The 18907-nt window shown below is 47.1% G+C and overlaps 1 protein-coding gene across 8 annotated transcripts in view; it reads right to left on the minus strand.

Moving 5' to 3' along the window:
* LOC141106560 (NACHT, LRR and PYD domains-containing protein 3-like) overlaps positions 1 to 18907 on the minus strand; it is a 196570-nt gene that overhangs the window by 47992 nt on the left and 129671 nt on the right. For all 8 annotated transcript variants that reach the window (XM_073597428.1, XM_073597426.1, XM_073597425.1 and 5 more), the window contains one exon: positions 13740 to 13910. In XM_073597428.1, coding sequence (XP_073453529.1) covers positions 13740 to 13910 — 171 coding nt within the window. The remainder of the gene's footprint in view (positions 1 to 13739; positions 13911 to 18907) is intronic.

The following is an 18907-nucleotide window of genomic DNA, read 5'->3' on the forward strand; positions in this document are numbered from 1 at the left end:
AGATGGACTTCTTATTGAAAGATGTGTTCTCTTTAACAGGATCAGTGGCCCAACCTGCAGTAGCAGCGATTGGAGTCTGTCAATACTTAAGAGACCATGTTAAGCAGGTCATCAAAGTATTGCCTGAACAGCAGGCCCAGGGGTTTGCTAACCTTCCTGCGGCTTTATGTTATACTGTTGACGCCATTAGAGATTCTATCGTGCAAACCTCTCGCCTCTCGCTTGGGTTGGTGCATATACGTAGAATCTTATGGTTGAAAAACTGGTCAGCCGAAGCACCATGTAAGAAGCTTCTGGCTGGGTTTCCCTTCCGTGGTGAAAGGTTGTTTGGAGAGGACTTGGATAATTATATCAAGACGATCTCCTGTGGGAAAAGCACTCTCTTACCTGATAAGAAGAAGAGTAAGCGTCCCTCTTTTAAACGGACTCTTTCCCCAGCGCCAGGGGCATCAGCCTCCAGGCAGTCACGACGGTCTCCTCCGTCTGGGGCAAGAAACAAGAGTCAACCCCAGGGACACAAGAAATCCTGGGGGAAAAGGTCTTCTAAGCAAGACACTAAGACCTCTTCATGAAGGGGCGCCCCGCTCGCTCGAGTGGGGGGAAAGACTGCTACAGCTCTCAGGGCCCTGGCAGAAGGACTTCCAGGACAGATGGGTAATCTCCATGGTAACCTTAGGGTACAGACTGGAGTTCCAAGAATGTCCCTCTCCTCGTTTCCTCAGATCAGGTGTTCCCAGAGAACCAGAAGAGAAGCAGTCGCTCCTTCTAGCGATAGAGCGACTTTTGTCACAAGAGGTTATTGTGGGGGTTCCCACAAAGGATCAAGGATTGAGACTCTGTTCCAATCTTTCTATGGTCCGAAAACCAAATGGGGACGACAGACCCATTTTGGATTTGAGAGATCTGAAACTATTCCCAAGGATGCAGTCCTTTCGTTTGGAATCAATTCAGACAGAAATCTCCGTCCTGCAGGGAGGAGAATTTCTGATATCAATAGGCATCAGAGATACAGGCCTATATGTGCCCAGTTTTCCTGCTTAACTGAAGTGTCTACAGGCAAAGATCACTGCTCTAAGGGAGCTGATTCTGACAGTCAGGGCCAAGAAGAGTCTTTCTGTCCGCCTTTGTATGAGGCTGCAGGGGAAGATGGTGGCTTAATTCGAAGCAGTTCCCTATGCGCTGTTCCAAGCAGAACTGTTGCAACACAGTATTCTGTTGACCTGGAACAGGAAGGTGTAGGCATTAAACTTTCCAATGCACCTATCGCATGCGATGCGTTAGAGCCTCAGTTGATGGCTCATACCCGAAAACCTACAGAAGGGGAAATCCTTCCTACCCTTGCCTGGGATCCTCTTGCAGGCAGGACGGATGCGTTGGTGATTCCGTGGCATCGGCTCTCACCGATTTATGCATTCCCTCCCATTCTGCTACTGCCACGGCTCCTTCGCAGACTCTGGCAAGAAGGGAAGTCGGCACTTCTGGTGGCCCCCGTTTGGCCCAGAAAAACCTGATAAGCAGAAATAGCAGGGATGAGGGTGGGTTCCCGGTGGACCCTACCGATACACCCAGACCTGTTAGCTCAAGGTCCGGTGTTCCAGCCTGCCTCACAAATGCTAGATTTGACGGGTGGGCTATTGAATCCCACGTTCTGAAAAATCGTGGGCTTTCAGGTCCTGTCAGATCTACCTTGATCAATGCAAGGAAGCCAGCTTCCAGAATGATTTATCATAGAGTCTGGAAAGCTTATGTATCCTGGTGTGAATCCAGGGGTTGGCATCCCAGGAAATATGTCATAAGTAGAATTCTGTTTTTTTCTACAATTAGGATTAGAGATGAAGCTGGCCTTGAGTACCATCAAGGGCCAGGTGTCGGCCTTATCAGTGTTGTTTCAACGGCCGCTTGCTTCGCATTCTCTGATCCGAAACTTTATACAGGGGGTGATGCGTCTTATTCCTCCGGTTAGAGCGCCCCTGAACCCCTGGGACTTGAACTTGGTTCTATCGGTGTTACAAAAACAACCTTTTGAACCAATACGTCAGATTCCTTTGGTCTTACTGACGAGGAAACTAATTTTCCTGGTAGCTATCTCTTCTGCTAGAAGAGTATCAGAAATAGCAGCTCTTTCCTGTAAAGAGCCTTACTTGATTATACACAAGGATAGAGTGGTACTGCGCCCTCATCCTAGTTTTTTTCCGAAGGTGGTTTCAGATTTTCATCTAAACCAAGACATTGTGCTACCTTCCTTTTTTCCAGAACCTTGTTCTTCGGAAGAAAGGTCATTACAGTCTTTGGATGTAGTAAGAGCAGTCAAGACCTATCTGGAGGCAACTGCTCAGATTCGCAAGACGGATGTCTTGTTCGTGCTGCCGGAGGGTCCCAATAGAGGACAGGCAGCGTCAAAAGCGACCATTTCTAAATGGATTCGACAGTTGATTATTCAAGCTTACGGTTTGAAACAGAAGATTCCTCCGTTTCAGATCAAGGCACATTCCACAAGGGCTATTGGTGCTTCTTGGGCAGTGCATCACCGGGCCTCTATGGCTCAGATCTGCAAGGCCGCAACCTGGTCTTCAGTTCATACATTCACCAGATTCTATCAGGTGGATGTAGGAAGGCATGAGGATATCGCCTTTAGGCGTAGTGTGCTGCAGACAGCGGTACAGGGTCCTCAGGTCTGATAGCACCCTACTTGGTTGTGATTTCCCCCCCCCTCAGTTGGCATTGCTTTGGGACATCCCATCAGTAATTACTGTGGCTCTGTGTCCCGTGATGTCCGAGAAAAGAAAATAGGATTTTTTATTACAGCTTACCTGTAAAATCCTTTTCTTTCGACAGACATCACGGGACACAGAGGTCCCGCCCCTCTTCTAATACACCTATACTGCTTTGCTACAAAACTGAGGTATCCCTGGAAGGGGAGGGGTTATATAGGGGGTTGAACTTCCTGATTAGGGTGTGACCAGTGTCCAATACCTAGTGATACCCTATAACCCATCAGTAATTACTGTGGCTCTGTGTCCCGTGATGTCCGTCGAAAGAAAAGGATTTTACAGGTAAGCTGTAATAAAAAATTCTATTTTTTTTGTATTTTTGTATAAAAAAAAAGTTGGAATGTGTTTCTTGTTTGCAAGATTCTCAAATTAAAAAAATTGCCAACTCAATATTGAACCCTACAGACTAATGCCCCGTACACATGGTCGGATTTTCCGATGGAAAATGTGTGATAGGACCTTGTTGTCGGAAATTCCGACCGTGTGTGGGCTCCATCACACATTTTCCATCGGATTTTCCGACACACAAAGTTTGAGAGCAGGCTATAAAATTTTCCGACAACAAAATCCGTTGTCGCAATTTCCGATCGTGTGTACACAAATCTGACGCACAAAGTGCCACGCATGCTCAGAATAAATAAAGAGATGAAAGCTATTGGCTACTGCCCCGTTTATAGTCCCGACGTACGTGTTTTACGTCACCGCGTTCAGAATGATCGGATTTTCCGACAACTTTGTGTGACCGTGTGTATGCAAGACAAGTTTGAGCCAACATCCGTCTGAGAAAATCCTAGGATTTTGTTGTTGGAATGTCCGATTAATGTCCGACCATGTGTACAGGGCACTAGACTGGGATGCCATTAAAGTTCATGTGCGTGTAAAGGCAGGTGTCCCAATACTTCTGGTAATACAGTGTATATGTGTGTATATATATATATTCCCATGTGTATTTGAGCTTTGTGGTGCACATCCTAATGCATCAGGCTGCGCGCACGCCTATGCACAAGGGAAAATGCTGTATGATGTAAACTTGAAGGTCCTTCATAGAGAAGCTATGTTATGTTCTTAAAAAAGTGTCGGGGATGCTGTGATCTGTACTGCCCTCCCCAATTAGTGTCCTATATTCACCAAAACGTCCCTGGACAGTGCATATTGTACGGCTCATGTAAAGGTGACCACAGGGGCCTGTGAGGCAGTAGATCACGTATTTGGTGACACAGGACAAAAAGGAACTGGTTAACCACTTAAGAACCGAGCCTCTTTTTGAGATTTGTTGTTTACAAGTTAAAAACAGTTTTTTTTGCTAGAAAATTATTTAGAAGTCCCAAACATTTTTTCTAACACCCTAGAGAATAAAATTTCAGTCGTTGCAATACTTTCTGTCACACCGTATTTGCGCAGCGGTCTTACAAGTGCACTTTTTTTGTAAAAAATACACTTTTTTGAATTAAAAATAAGACAACTGTAAAGTTAGCCCAATTTTTTTTATACTATGAAAGATAATGTTACGCCGAGTAAATTGATACCCAACATGTCACACTTCAAAATTGCGCCCGCTCGTGGAATGGCGACAAACCTTTACCCTTAAAAATCTCCATAGGCGACGTTAAACAAATTCTACAGGTTGCATGTTTTGAGTTACAGAGGAGGTCTAGGGCTAGAATTATTGCTCTCGCTCTACCAATCGCGGTGATACCTCACATGTGTGGTTTGAACACTGTTTTCAGATACGGGCGCTGCTCATGTACACGTTGGCTCCTGCATGCAAGCTCGGCGGGACGGGGCGTGTTTTAAAAAAATTTTTATTATTATTTATTTTACCTTTCATTTTTTATTTTTACACTGTTCTTTTTTTAAAAAAGTGTCACTTTTATTCCTATTACAAGGAATGTAAATATCCCTTGTAATAGAAAAAAAAAAGCATGACAAGACCTCTTAAATAAAAGATCTGGGGTCAAAAAGACCTCAGATCTTATATTTACACTAAAATGCAATTAAAAGAAAAAAAAATAAATTGTCATTTAAAAAAAATGGCCCTTTAAGAGCTATGAGCGGAAGTTACGTTTTGACGTCACTTCCGCTCTGCAATGTTATGGAGATGGGTGGGGGCCATCTTCCCCTCACTCCACTCCATACCCAGCAAGGAGCAACATCCGATCCCCTCCGCCACTGCCGATGGCTCCGGTAAGCGGCGGGGAGCACCGGAGCGCGGCTGGACGGGGGGACTCTCCCTCCACCGAAAAAAGTGATCTCGTGGCGAATCTGCTGCAGAGACCACTCTTATCGGAAAGCGGACCGCCGGCTGAAGAAGAGGATACCAAGGTTATGGCAGCTAGCTTCTGCCATAACAATGATGTTCCTCTTCAAAGTCAGGACGTATATCGGCGTGCGGCGGTCCGTAAGTGGTTAAATACATTTTTTAAACCATGATTGACAAATTTGCAAATTTTATTTTTAAATTTCCTACATTGGAACATCCCCACTATGTTATAGAAGATGGCTAGAGAGTCAGATGTAGTTTTTTTTGGAGGGGGTTGTCACGGAACGTCCCACACTCCGCTTGAGTGTTTCCGTCAGTATACCACTTCCTTGTAGTCTGGATACAGATATCAGATATTCCAACCGCTCCCAAGCATAAAACAAGGAGACACTTGCTTCACTGCTAACATGGAATATTTATTTAGAATTAAATTAAATTTAGAATCAAATCAAAATTACAAGACTTTATATGCCGTTGGAACCTCCTCGAACAATACAACTGTAACCTAATTAACATGAGCTAGTTTACTAAATCATTTACCCAGACTAGGTGACTAAGTCTCCTAGCTCATTGACTATTCAACACACATTACCATAAACATCAACAGAGGGTAATTAGAACAAACAACAATGAGTTGAATACCCTTAGAACCTGTGGTAAGCCAGACTAAACTCATTTACATTAAACACATTATAGCTGACATCAGACAGATGAGTGGAGTTGATGACATTAGCATCTTCTCACAGTATGAGTCCCAACAGTATGTCACTATTGCTACCATGGCAAATACAGGGTCCCCAGAGTCTGTGTATCCTGGGGGCAGAAAGGACCCAAAGCCAAAGTAACAACACCTCAAGGGTACCCCAAATGCCAGGGCCCTTAATCTGTAGGCAAGAGGCTCACATTCAGTCCCCTCTAAAAGTCTATATCCTGGGTGAGTCTGTCACATTTCTCCCCCATCAAAAGTTGACTAACAAGGTCCCAGACCCCCACCTGGTCTGGACATGCGTTAGTCAGGCAGAGTGAACTCACAAAGTCTGTCTGCACGATCTACTTTCTTGGCTGCAAGGAATAGTTGACCTCAGTAGGTGTGAGGCAGAGGTCATTGACTCTCTGTCTGTCTGTCAGCGCTTCATCTGGGTGGTGTTTACCATTCCATGACTTGGCCTGTTGCTAGGCAGAGGGGCCCACTGTCCCAGTTCCCTGAAGCTGAGAAGAAACTGTAGGTGCTAGGCAGAGGCCAGCAGTGCTCTGCCCTGTTGCCAGTGATTCAGCTGGGAGTAGCATCTCCACTACATCAGTTTGTTGCTGGACAGAGGGGCCGACTGCCCCGGCTCCCTGGAACTCCACAGTTGTTGCCGTTGCTGGGCAGAGGTTGGTAGCACTCTGCCCTGTTGCCAGCACTTCTGTTGGGGACTCCTCATCCTCCGCTCCGGCTAACCATTGGGGCAGGAAGCTGGCTTCCTCCACTCCCAAACTGTGTAGCTGCCATTGGGGAGGTGAGCTGGTTGCTTCCTTTTCCATTCCCTCATCTGGCTGCTGGGACGACATGTCTATGGTACTGTCTCCCAGGTGCATGGATCTTTGCTGGGGAGGAAAGTCAGCTTCCTCCACCCTGGCCAACTGTTGGGGAGGGACAAAACACACCTCCTCTCCCTTTTCCCCCTGTATCTGCTGCTGGGAAGTGATTGCCACCTTCTCACCCTGAGCCTCCGAAACTGCCACAGGTGTGGGGCAGAGGTCTTGGACACTCTGTCCGGTTGCCAGCACTTCTGCTGGGGGGTTGCTAGGTTGTTCCTTCTCTACAGAAACGTCTATTAAAATCCCAATCTCTGGAATTGCTAAAAGTGTGGGACAGAGGTCTTGGACCCACTGTTCCGTTACCAGATTTTCAGCGGAAGAAGTTTGTTGTAACTCCATAGATACTGCTGTTGGTGCTGGGCAGAGCACAGTGAAGTTTGGCCCCAATACCAGCTCTTCTGCTGGAGGCTCATTAGGTTGTTCTTCCTCAGCAGAAAAGTCTATCAAATCCCCTGTCTCTGCAACTGGTGTCTGGGGATAGAGGTTCACCATCTCCTGTCCATGGAGCTCAGAAGATGCTATCAGTGCTGGGCAGAGGTTAGCAGAGCTCTGCCCTGTTGTCAGCACTTCAGCTTTGGGATGGCAATCTCCAGATTTTCCACTGCCGATTCTCTGGCATGCTGCTGCACATTCCTCCATCCAAGGTCATCCCATGCAGAAACAGGATCATCAAGGTCAGTCAGCACTTGCTGCATCCGCCATAAGACCTCCGCCTCCATAGCTGCTGGTGCAGGTTGGCAAAACACACTATTACTCTGCCACATTGCTGACTCTTCAGCCAGGATTTCAGAGTTGTCAACTGGTAATTCCTGATAGTCCCAGGCAAAGGGAGCCCAGCCCTGGCACTGAGCAATGTCTAGCAGCCATCTGTAAGCGATCTCCAGCTCCCATTCCTGAACGGCCAGAAACTCTATATCTTCCAGTGCCCAATGCACTTCCGAGATTTTCAGTAGCCCTTCTCTGAAATCCATGATTTCGTCCAACCGCCACTCCAAATCACTCCCAAAGTTAGAGTCCCCTGTCAGCTTCACATACAACAGTCCCAAGCCGCCGTAGCTTAAGCCTTCCATTGAGCTATCATCTGCTATCCAGGGACATGCTTGGGATACATGCCACCGGAGGGCTCTGTAGCTCTCATCCAGCTTCATCTCTGCCCAGACCAGCCTGCTTAATTCAGCTGTCTGCTTCTTTTGGGGTTTTTCTCCCAAAAACCGCACCCGCAGTCCGTACTGCAACCAGTACCTTTCCTCGACGGAGGGGAGAACTTTTCCCTGGTGTCACTGCTCAAGGGCTAGCGCTTCCTCCAGAGTTTGCAGCGAATAGAATCACACCATCCCAGCAGGACCTGCTCTGATACTGGTCCTCTGTGCTGTATCTGCATCTCTCGCAACCTCCTTCTGAATTCCTCTTCGATGGCGGCTGGTATCTGTACCTCTCCTCTCCTGCTATCTGGACCTTGGATCCAGATGGAAGTTTGTATGTCCCAGACTGCAGGAAGCATCCCGCTGCTTGCCACCAATGTCACGGAACGTCCCACACTCCGCTTGAGTGTTTCCGTCAGTATACCACTTCCTTGTAGTCTGGATACAGATATCAGATATTCCAACCGCTCCCAAGCATAAAACAAGGCAACACTTGCTTCACTGCTAACATTTCCTGCTGACTTTATATGCCGTTGGAACCTCCTCTAACAATACAACTGTAACCTAATTAACATGAGCTAGTTTACTAAATCATTTACCCAGACTAGGTGACTAAGTCTCCTAGCTCATTGACTATTCAACACACATTACCATAAACATCAACACAGGGTTAATTAGAACAAACAGCAATGAGTTGAATACCCTTAGAACCTGTGGTAAGCCAGACTAAACTCATTTACATTAAACACATTATAGCTGACATCAGACAGGTGAGTGGAGTTGATGACATTAGCATCTTCTCACAGTATGAGTGCCAACAGAATGACTCAGTCACTATTGCTACCATGGCAAATACAGGGTCCCCAGAGTCTGTGTGTCCTGGGGGCAGAAAGGACCCAAAGCCAAAGTAACAACACCTCAAGGGTACCCCAAATGCCGGGGGCCCATAATCTGTAGGCAAGAGGCTCACATTCAGTCCCCTCCAAAAGCCTCTATCCCGGGTGAGTCTGTCAGGGGGGTAATTTACTGCAGCAAACCTGTTTTTGATATTTGGGGCTCTCCTATAGATGAACCTGGGTCTACCTGGGAAGCACATGCCCTAGCTTGAGGTCCTTCTACAGGATCCCCCAATGCCAAAGATTCAATTTAGAATGAAACTGGGTTATAATTTTAATGTCAGGGCCAGCTGTGGTCTCTGTATTAGGGGCCCTTGTATCCACTGACAGATGGACACAGACAAGGGTGCTGTCATTGCAATGCTGCACAAAAGGTTCAATCATGGAAGGAGAGCCATAGCAATGACGTTGTCAGTTTAAGGTAGATAGCATCAACCAAAAGTAAATTCTGCCCCCTGACAGGGGGCAGAGTTTACCTCATAAATAGACATGGGCCATCCCAGCACGGGCAGTCGGGTGGAAGATGGAGATATAGTGCTGAGGAGGCTGTTGGTGGCCCTCAGGGGTGCCCCTAGTTTGTGGGGGGGTGACTTTGTGCTGGGGCTCAGATGCTGGAAGGATTACATGGAAGAAGCCCTTCCTGGAGGCACAGGAGTAGGAGAGAACAGCATGAGTAGGTCAGCACTACTGGGGACTTACAAGGGGGGAGACTGCCACATGTAGCCAGTATCCTTTACACTCCTCCTGCACACACTTGCTTGCTGGCTCCAGCTAAATCACTGTTTGTAGATCTGACAGGTTCTCAGTCAGATTTTTAGCAAGGTCCCATTACAAGCAGGAACCCAAGGCCCCTTGTTGTGTAGCAAAAAAAATACAGTAATATCACATACACACAAGCGGAATGTCCGTCAGAAAAAGTCAGATGGGAGCTTTTCATCGTATAATCCGATCGTGTGTATGCCCCATCTGACTTTTTCAGTCGAAAATTCAGACGGACTTAGATAGAGAACATGTTCTAAATTTTTCCGACGGAACTAATTACTATCGGGAAACCCACTCGTCTGTATGCTGTTCCGACGTACCAAAAATGACGCATGCTCTGAAGCAAGTATGAGACGGAAGCTATTGGCTACTGGCTATTGAACTGCCTTTTTCTAGTCCCGTCGTACTTGTTGTACGTCACCGCGTTCTGGACGGTTGGTCTTTAGTGTGACTGTGTGTATGCAAGACAGCTTGAGCGGAATTCCGTCAGAACTCTGTTGGAAAAACCTTCAGAGTTTATTCCGATGGCAAAACCGGTCGTGTGTACAGGGCATTAAAGTGGTTGTAAACCCGGGTAAAAAAAAACCCTGCAAGACAAAGGCATAATGAGCTAGTATGTATAGCATACTAGCTCATTATGAATTACTTACCCGAGAACGAAGCCCCCGCAGCCATCCTCGTCTTCCCCTCAAGCCAGTGACATCTCTCCCAGGGGTATCGCAGCTCCGGTGCTGTGATTGGCTGGAGCCGCGATGACGTCACTCCCGCACATGTGCGCAGGAGCTATCGGGAACTGCACAGTACAACTGAAGAAACGACACGTACGCACCATTGCTTCAGTTGGCTTAACCACTTCCCACCCGGCCTATAGCAGATTGACGGCCGGGCGGTGGTTCAATTACCCTGACTGGGTGTCATATGACGTTAAGCAGGATAACATGGTGCCGAGCGCCCGCGGGGGCGAGCATCACGGCGATCGGTGAAGCGGTGTGTTAGTCCGGTGGAGGCTCTTTACCATGTGATCAGCCGTGTCCAATCATGGCTGATCACGATGTCAATAGGAAGAGCCTTTGATCGGCTTTTCCTCACTCGCGTCTGACAGACACGAGTAGAGGAGAGCTGATCGGTGGCTCTCCTGACAGGGGGGTCTGCTCTGACAGTGCCCATCAGTGCCACCTATCAGTGCCCATCAGTGCTGCCTATCAGTGCCAGTCATTGAAGAAGAAAACTTACTTATTTACAAAAAATTTTAACAGAAACAAAGAAAAACTTGTTTTTTTTCAAAATTTTGGGTCTTTTTTTATTTGTTGCGCAAAAAATAAAAACCGCAGAAGTGATCAAATACCACCAAAAGAAAGCTCTATTTGTGGGAACAAAATGATAAAAAAATTGTTTGAGTACAGTGTAGCATGACCGCGCAATTGTCATTCAAAGTGTGACAGCGCTAAAAGCTGAAAATTGGCCTGGGCGGGAAGGTGTCTAAGTGCCTGGTATTGAAGTGGTTAAAGAGGAGGTCCGGAAGTTTTTTTTTTTTTTAAATCAGCAGCTACAAACACTGTAGATGCTGACTTTTAATAAGGACACTTACCTGTCCAGCGAGCCTGCGATGTCGGCCCCCCGAGGCCGATCCGTCCATCGGATTGGCTGCCGACACCATAACTAAGGGAAACACACAGTGAAGCCATGTGGCTTCACTGCAAGTTTCCTACTGCGCACGTGCGAGCGGCGCGGCACTCTGTGAATGGCCCCGTGTTTTTCTGGGAACACACACAGTTCCCAGAAGGCAACGGGGCTGCTCACCGAGGAGCAGGACACGCCACATAATAGGAAGAGGCTGATTAGGAAGACTGCCTAACAACAAGGGTTTCAGGTAGGTTAAATTTTTTTTCACATTTTTTTTAAAAATTAAATTAAGATTTTTGATGCAATTTTTTTTTAGGTAGCTCTCCACTTTAAGTGCGCATGTGACGATAACATCGGCACATGCAAATACAGGGATATCTCCTAAAATGTGCAGGTTTAGGAGATATCCAGTGCAGCTACAGGTAAGCCTAATTATAGGCTTGCCTGTAGCCTAAAGTGGTTGTAAAGGGTTTACAACCACTTTAGGAGAAATTATGTAGCGCCAAAAATAAATGAACAGCGATCAGATGTGAATATTGTGTTATAAATGGACAGCACATTGAAATAAAGTCCAAAAAAGTGTTAAAGTGAAAAATGCTAAAAATGATACAGTATATATAAAAGTCCAATCTTGTGGATGGAAATCAACAATAAATAAACAATATAGTGCAAAATATAGGTATAAATGCACAGTCCAATGAAAGGATCAGCAATATAAACTTATTGATGAAAACACATCAGTTCAGTGCAAAGATGTGCACAAATAATTGGTGGTGACTTGAAAAGTGAAGAGGTGATCCAGTACAGTGCTCCAGATTCATCCACTGCACCCCTGTGATATGGACACTCACCGGAAAAGCTGGCTGCCATTACAGCAGCAAAACACACACTCAGTGTAGATCCGCCATCTGTTATGGGGAAGGCTGTTCAGCAACTCGCACCATCCAGATGTAGCTGTAGTAAATAAAGGTCACGAGGAGCCAGATGAAGTCTCCATAGTGTAGTATTTATGGGGTTTGTATGTTAAAAGCCAAAATAAAACGAATCATAAAACATATGACAATGGGTGCCACTGCTGACCTGGTATCGGTCAGTGGCCTGACGTTGGCACTAGTGTCTCCTCCCCAAAGCTTTTCGTCCAATAGGACGTTATCAAGGGGTCCTGAGGAGGGACCTCTTGATAAAAATATAATATTTGTTTTCATTTTAGCATTTTTCACTTTAACACTTTTTTTGGACTTTGTGCTGTCCATTTATAACACAGTATTCACATCTCATCGCTGTTCATTTATTTTTGGAGCTACACACTTTTTCTTAAGATTATTTATAAGTTTGGTATATTACTTATCTGTGTCAGCTGCCGTCTCACCTCAGCGCAGAGATACATCTTTTTTATTTCTGTCAAAAAAAATAGTGACCAGCTTGTACTCTTCTTCCTGTGGCTGCTGATCCCAGCACCACCTCTTCAGGCACTGCCAACCCACCTGGCTGCAGCTTCCCCTTTCACTAGCCCTCCAGGCTAACTCCTCCACTCCAGTCCTCCAGACTAGCCCTCACCAGCCCACCCAGCTGACTCTCAGAAGATCTCCCAGGGAAGGGATGAAGACTTAGGCACACCGCTGTCTTCAGGGAGAACTGGCTACATGTGGGAGTCCCCCCCTTGTAAGTCCCCAGTAGTGCTCACATAATACAATTTACTCATTCATATAGCTACCGATAGGCTACTGAGTCCTCGCAGCAGCTGGACCCTGACCACCCAGTCTACACACAGTGATAGTGCGGGAGTAACCACTACACACTGATCATATTGTAGGGTACAGCCCAGATGTGTGCAACCCTAAAAAAGTTTATTTCATAGTCCGGCATGTCAATATTTCATTTATAGTATAATTCTCCCCTCAGCAACTGCAGGGTACAGCCTGGATGTCTGAGACCCTCACAAAGAAGGTTTATTCCACTGTCCACATGTGTCAAACACAAGGCCCTTGGGCCAAATCCCACCCACCAGGACATTTCATGTGGCTCTTGCACCTCTCCTGCAGCTGTGGCACCCCCCTCGTCTCCACCTCCACCTTGTTTTCGGTAGTCAGCAGCAAATAGGAGGACAGGATTCCTCTATCAAATTCTGTGCTTCTCCATTAAGCTGCAGAGAGGCTCTTCCCTAATCCCCTATCTCAGCAGTCAGCAGCAGAAAGGAGGACAGAACTTGTCCTACAGACCATGTGCCTCTCTGTGCAGCAGCAGCATCCCCTCACCTCTGCCTTCCCTAGGTCTCAGCATTCAGCAGACTCCAGCAGCTGACTCCCACCCTTCTCTGGTCCTTTCCTTCTGGTGGTGGGGGGCTCTTGATATCTGATGTAAGGGGGGTGGGGTGCTGTGGACATGTAGTCTTATAGATACAACAGGCTCTTTGAGGGCAACCATAATGCTGATCCGGTCTGCAATGAAATTGAGTTTGACTCCCCTGCTCTAGAGGATTCAGTGATAAATCCAGTATGGTGAGAGATCAATTGGCAATAAGGGCAGATCGGAGATCAATACAGCTCAAGGAAGTCAAACTATAAAAGTCGATGCTGCAGAGAAAAATAAAAACACACAAACATTCCTATATGGTACCACTCAGATGTCTGAAATGTTCACAGTGGAATTTTAATTCACAGTCCTGCAAATTGTTAAAAAGTTTAGTTTATAGTGTAATTCTTACCTAAGTTTCTGTAGGGTACAGCCTGGATCTCTGAGTCCCTCACACAGAAGTTTAATTCCAGAGTCCTCCAATTCATTATGAGATAAGTCCAGACTGATGAGAGATCGGTTTGTGATTAGAAGAGAGCAGAGGACATCACAGCATGAAGGAGTCAACCAACAGCCTATTAATCTGTAGAGGAAAAACATTTACAGTGTAATCTCAGCTCAGCTCCATCTGGGTACAGTCAATGTCAGAGACCCTCACAAACAGGGCCGCTGATAAGGCAGTACAACTGGTCCTGTTGTAGTGGGCCCAGGCCCCATCAGCTACACAGGGGGGCTCGGGCAGTTAATTTCTCCCAAATAAGAAAAAGGGCTTACTAAACTACACCCCCCTTCCTACTTCCTTAGGGGGGTGTATAATTACATTTTTATGGGTCCTATCAGGCCAACAGTGGAGCCCAGTAGGTGAGTGCAGAGGAGGGACTTTTTTTTCTATTGCGGGGTGCAGGTACATAATTCTGCACCGCATGTTGTAGTTCCGATCAGCTGCCCACTGTCCTCCCTGGTGGAGTGATTGCATGTAAGTGCTCCACTCCCTCCCTGATGTGAAGTGCCTGACAGCAGAGACCAGCAAGTCTAATGTCGTCAGCGGCGGATGTTGTGGCTGCACTGTGAGTTACACTAATATCTGCTTCTGAGTCCCCAGATGTCTCACTGTGCTTATTTTATGATCATAAGCATTATGGTAATCAAACAGCACAGCAGGCGCTGTATGACTCTGTCACAGTGTCCATGGCTGTTGGGTGCTGGCTTTGATAATTTATGGCTGTACTGTGTGTTTCAGACTGTAACAGTACAGCCGTAACTAGGGTTGCCACCTGTCCGGGATTCACCCGGACAGTTCGGGTTTGGAATCATCTTATTCAGACTGGACTATGGTTTACCAACAGGGTTGCTGGCTGCAGTTGTCTAAGCTGAGAGTGTCTGTTACACTCTCTTTCATGCTGCCCAAAGCCATCACTAACAATCCCCCCCAAACACACACAGACAGGAGAGGAGAGAGGGATCCATCTGCACCTCTTCCTCCCGCCCCTACCCCTCTGTGTCTGCCCACACTCCAATCCCCAGGGCTGTGCCTAAGCATAGGCGTGTGCAGGGGGTGTGCCAGGTGTGCCTGGGCAAACCCTAATCAGTCCGTACTGTCCCGATTTCTCCTACTGCCCAGGCTCCCCCCCACTGGTGCTAACTTCCTTCAACTGGTCAACTGGTAATTCCTGATAGTCCCAGGCAAAGGGAGCCCAGCCCTGGCACTGAGCAATGTCTAGCAGCCATCTGTAAGCGATCTCCAGCTCCCATTCCTGAACGGCCAGAAACTCTATATCTTCCAGTGCCCAATGCACTTCCGAGATTTTCAGTAGCCCTTCTCTGAAATCCATGATTTCGTCCAACTGCCACTCCAAATCACTCCCAAAGTTAGAGTCCCCTGTCAGCTTCACATACAACAGTCCCAAGCCGCCGTAGCTTAAGCCTTCCATTGAGCTATCATCTGCTATCCAGGGACATGCTTGGGATACATGCCACCGGAGGGCTCTGTAGCTCTCATCCAGCTTCATCTCTGCCCAGACCAGCCTGCTTAATTCAGCTGTCTGCTTCTTTTGGGGTTTTTCTCCCAAAAACCGCACCCGCAGTCCGTACTGCAACCAGTACCTTTCCTCGACGGAGGGGAGAACTTTTCCCTGGTGTCACTGCTCAAGGGCTAGCGCTTCCTCCAGAGTTTGCAGCGAATAGAATCACACCATCCCAGCAGGACCTGCTCTGATACTGGTCCTCTGTGCTGTATCTGCATCTCTCGCAACCTCCTTCTGAATTCCTCTTCGATGGCGGCTGGTATCTGTACCTCTCCTCTCCTGCTATCTGGACCTTGGATCCAGATGGAAGTTTGTATGTCCCAGACTGCAGGAAGCATCCCGCTGCTTGCCACCAATGTCACGGAACGTCCCACACTCCGCTTGAGTGTTTCCGTCAGTATACCACTTCCTTGTAGTCTGGATACAGATATCAGATATTCCAACCGCTCCCAAGCATAAAACAAGGCAACACTTGCTTCACTGCTAACATTTCCTGCTGACTTTATATGCCGTTGGAACCTCCTCTAACAATACAACTGTAACCTAATTAACATGAGTTAGTTTACTAAATCATTTACCCAGACTAGGTGACTAAGTCTCCTAGCTCATTGACTATTCAACACACATTACCATAAACATCAACACAGGGTTAATTAGAACAAACAGCAATGAGTTGAATACCCTTAGAACCTGTGGTAAGCCAGACTAAACTCATTTACATTAAACACATTATAGCTGACATCAGACAGGTGAGTGGAGTTGATGACATTAGCATCTTCTCACAGTATGAGTGCCAACAGAATGACTCAGTCACTATTGCTACCATGGCAAATACAGGGTCCCCAGAGTCTGTGTGTCCTGGGGGCAGAAAGGACCCAAAGCCAAAGTAACAACACCTCAAGGGTACCCCAAATGCCGGGGGCCCATAATCTGTAGGCAAGAGGCTCACATTCAGTCCCCTCCAAAAGCCTCTATCCCGGGTGAGTCTGTCACGGGGGTAATTTACTGCAGCAAACCTGTTTTTGATATTTGGGGCTCTCCTATAGATGAACCTGGGTCTACCTGGGAAGCACATGCCCTAGCTTGAGGTCCTTCTACAGGATCCCCCAATGCCAAAGATTCAATTTAGAATGAAACTGGGTTATAATTTTAATGTCAGGGCCAGCTGTGGTCTCTGTATTAGGGGCCCTTGTATCCACTGACAGATGGACACAGACAAGGGTGCTGTCATTGCAATGCTGCACAAAAGGTTCAATCATGGAAGGAGAGCCATAGCAATGACGTTGTCAGTTTAAGGTAGATAGCATCAACCAAAAGTAAATTCTGCCCCCTGACAGGGGGCAGAGTTTACCTCATAAATAGACATGGGCCATCCCAGCACGGGCAGTCGGGTGGAAGATGGAGATATAGTGCTGAGGAGGCTGTTGGTGGCCCTCAGGGGTGCCCCTAGTTTGTGGGGGGGGTGACTTTGTGCTGGGGCTCAGATGCTGGAAGGATTACATGGAAGAAGCCCTTCCTGGAGGCACAGGAGTAGGAGAGAACAGCATGAGTAGGTCAGCACTACTGGGGACTTACAAGGGGGGAGACTGCCACATGTAGCCAGTATCCTTTACACTCCTCCTGCACACACTTGCTTGCTGGCTCCAGCTAAATCACTGTTTGTAGATCTGACAGGTTCTCAGTCAGATTTTTAGCAATGTCCCATTACAAGCAGGAACCCAAGGCCCCTTGTTGTGTAGCAAAAAAAATACAGTAATATCACATACAAACAAGCGGAATGTCCGTCAGAAAAAGTCAGATGGGAGCTTTTCATCGTATAATCCGATCGTGTGTATGCCCCATCTGACTTTTTCAGTCGAAAATTCAGACGGACTTAGATAGAGAACATGTTCTAAATTTTTCCGATGGAACTAATTACTATCGGGAAACCCACTCGTCTGTATGCTGTTCCGACGTACCAAAAATGACGCATGCTCTGAAGCAAGTATGAGACGGAAGCTATTGGCTACTGGCTATTGAACTGCCTTTTTCTAGTCCCGTCGTACTTGTTGTACGTCACCGCGTTCTGGACGGTTGGTCTTTAGTGTGACTGTGTGTATGCAAGACAGCTTGAGCGGAATTCCGTCAGAACTCTGTTGGAAAAACCTTCAGAGTTTATTCTGATGGCAAAACCGGTCGTGTGTACAGGGCATTAAAGTGGTTGTAAACCCGGGTAAAAAAAAACCCTGCAAGACAAAGGCATAATGAGCTAGTATGTATAGCATACTAGCTCATTATGAATTACTTACCCGAGAACGAAGCCCCCGCAGCCATCCTCGTCTTCCCCTCAAGCCAGTGACATCTCTCCCAGGGGTATCGCAGCTCCGGTGCTGTGATTGGCTGGAGCCGCGATGACGTCACTCCCGCACATGTGCGCAGGAGCTATCGGGAACTGCACAGTACAACTGAAGAAACGACACGTACGCACCATTGCTTCAGTTGGCTTAACCACTTCCCGCCCGGCCTATAGCAGATTGACGGCCGGGCGGTGGTTCAGTTACCCTGACTGGGTGTCATATGACGTTAAGCAGGATAACATGGTGCCGAGCGCCCGCGGGGGCGAGCATCACAGCGATCGGTGAAGCGGTGTGTTAGTCCGGTGGAGGCTCTTTACCATGTGATCAGCCGTGTCCAATCATGGCTGATCACGATGTCAATAGGAAGAGCCTTTGATCGGCTTTTCCTCACTCGCGTCTGACAGACACGAGTAGAGGAGAGCTGATCGGTGGCTCTCCTGACAGGGGGGTCTGCTCTGACAGTGCCCATCAGTGCCACCTATCAGTGCCCATCAGTGCTGCCTATCAGTGCCAGTCATTGAAGAAGAAAACTTACTTATTTACAAAAAATTTTAACAGAAACAAAGAAAAACTTGTTTTTTTTCAAAATTTTGGGTCTTTTTTTATTTGTTGCGCAAAAAATAAAAACCGCAGAAGTGATCAAATACCACCAAAAGAAAGCTCTATTTGTGGGAACAAAATGATAAAAAAATTGTTTGAGTACAGTGTAGCATGACCGCGCAATTGTCATTCAAAGTGTGACAGCGCTAAAAGCTGAAAATTGGCCTGGGCGGGAAGGTGTCTAAGTGCCTGGTATTGAAGTGGTTAAAGAGGAGGTCCGGAAGTTTTTTTTTTTTTTAAATCAGCAGCTACAAACACTGTAGATGCTGACTTTTAATAAGGGCACTTACCTGTCCAGCGAGCCTGCGATGTCGGCCCCCCGAGGCCGATCCGTCCATCGGATTGGCTGCCGACACCATAACTAAGGGAAACACACAGTGAAGCCATGTGGCTTCACTGCAAGTTTCCTACTGCGCACGTGCGAGCGGCGCGGCACTCTGTGAATGGCCCCGTGTTTTTCTGGGAACACACACAGTTCCCAGAAGGCAACGGGGCTGCTCACCGAGGAGCAGGACACGCCACATAATAGGAAGAGGCTGATTAGGAAGACTGCCTAACAACAAGGGTTTCAGGTAGGTTAAATTTTTTTTTCACATTTTTTTTAAAAATTAAATTAAGAT

Source organism: Aquarana catesbeiana, linkage group LG08 (assembly GCF_042186555.1).
Source record: "Aquarana catesbeiana isolate 2022-GZ linkage group LG08, ASM4218655v1, whole genome shotgun sequence".
Taxonomy (NCBI): Eukaryota; Metazoa; Chordata; class Amphibia; order Anura; family Ranidae; genus Aquarana; species Aquarana catesbeiana.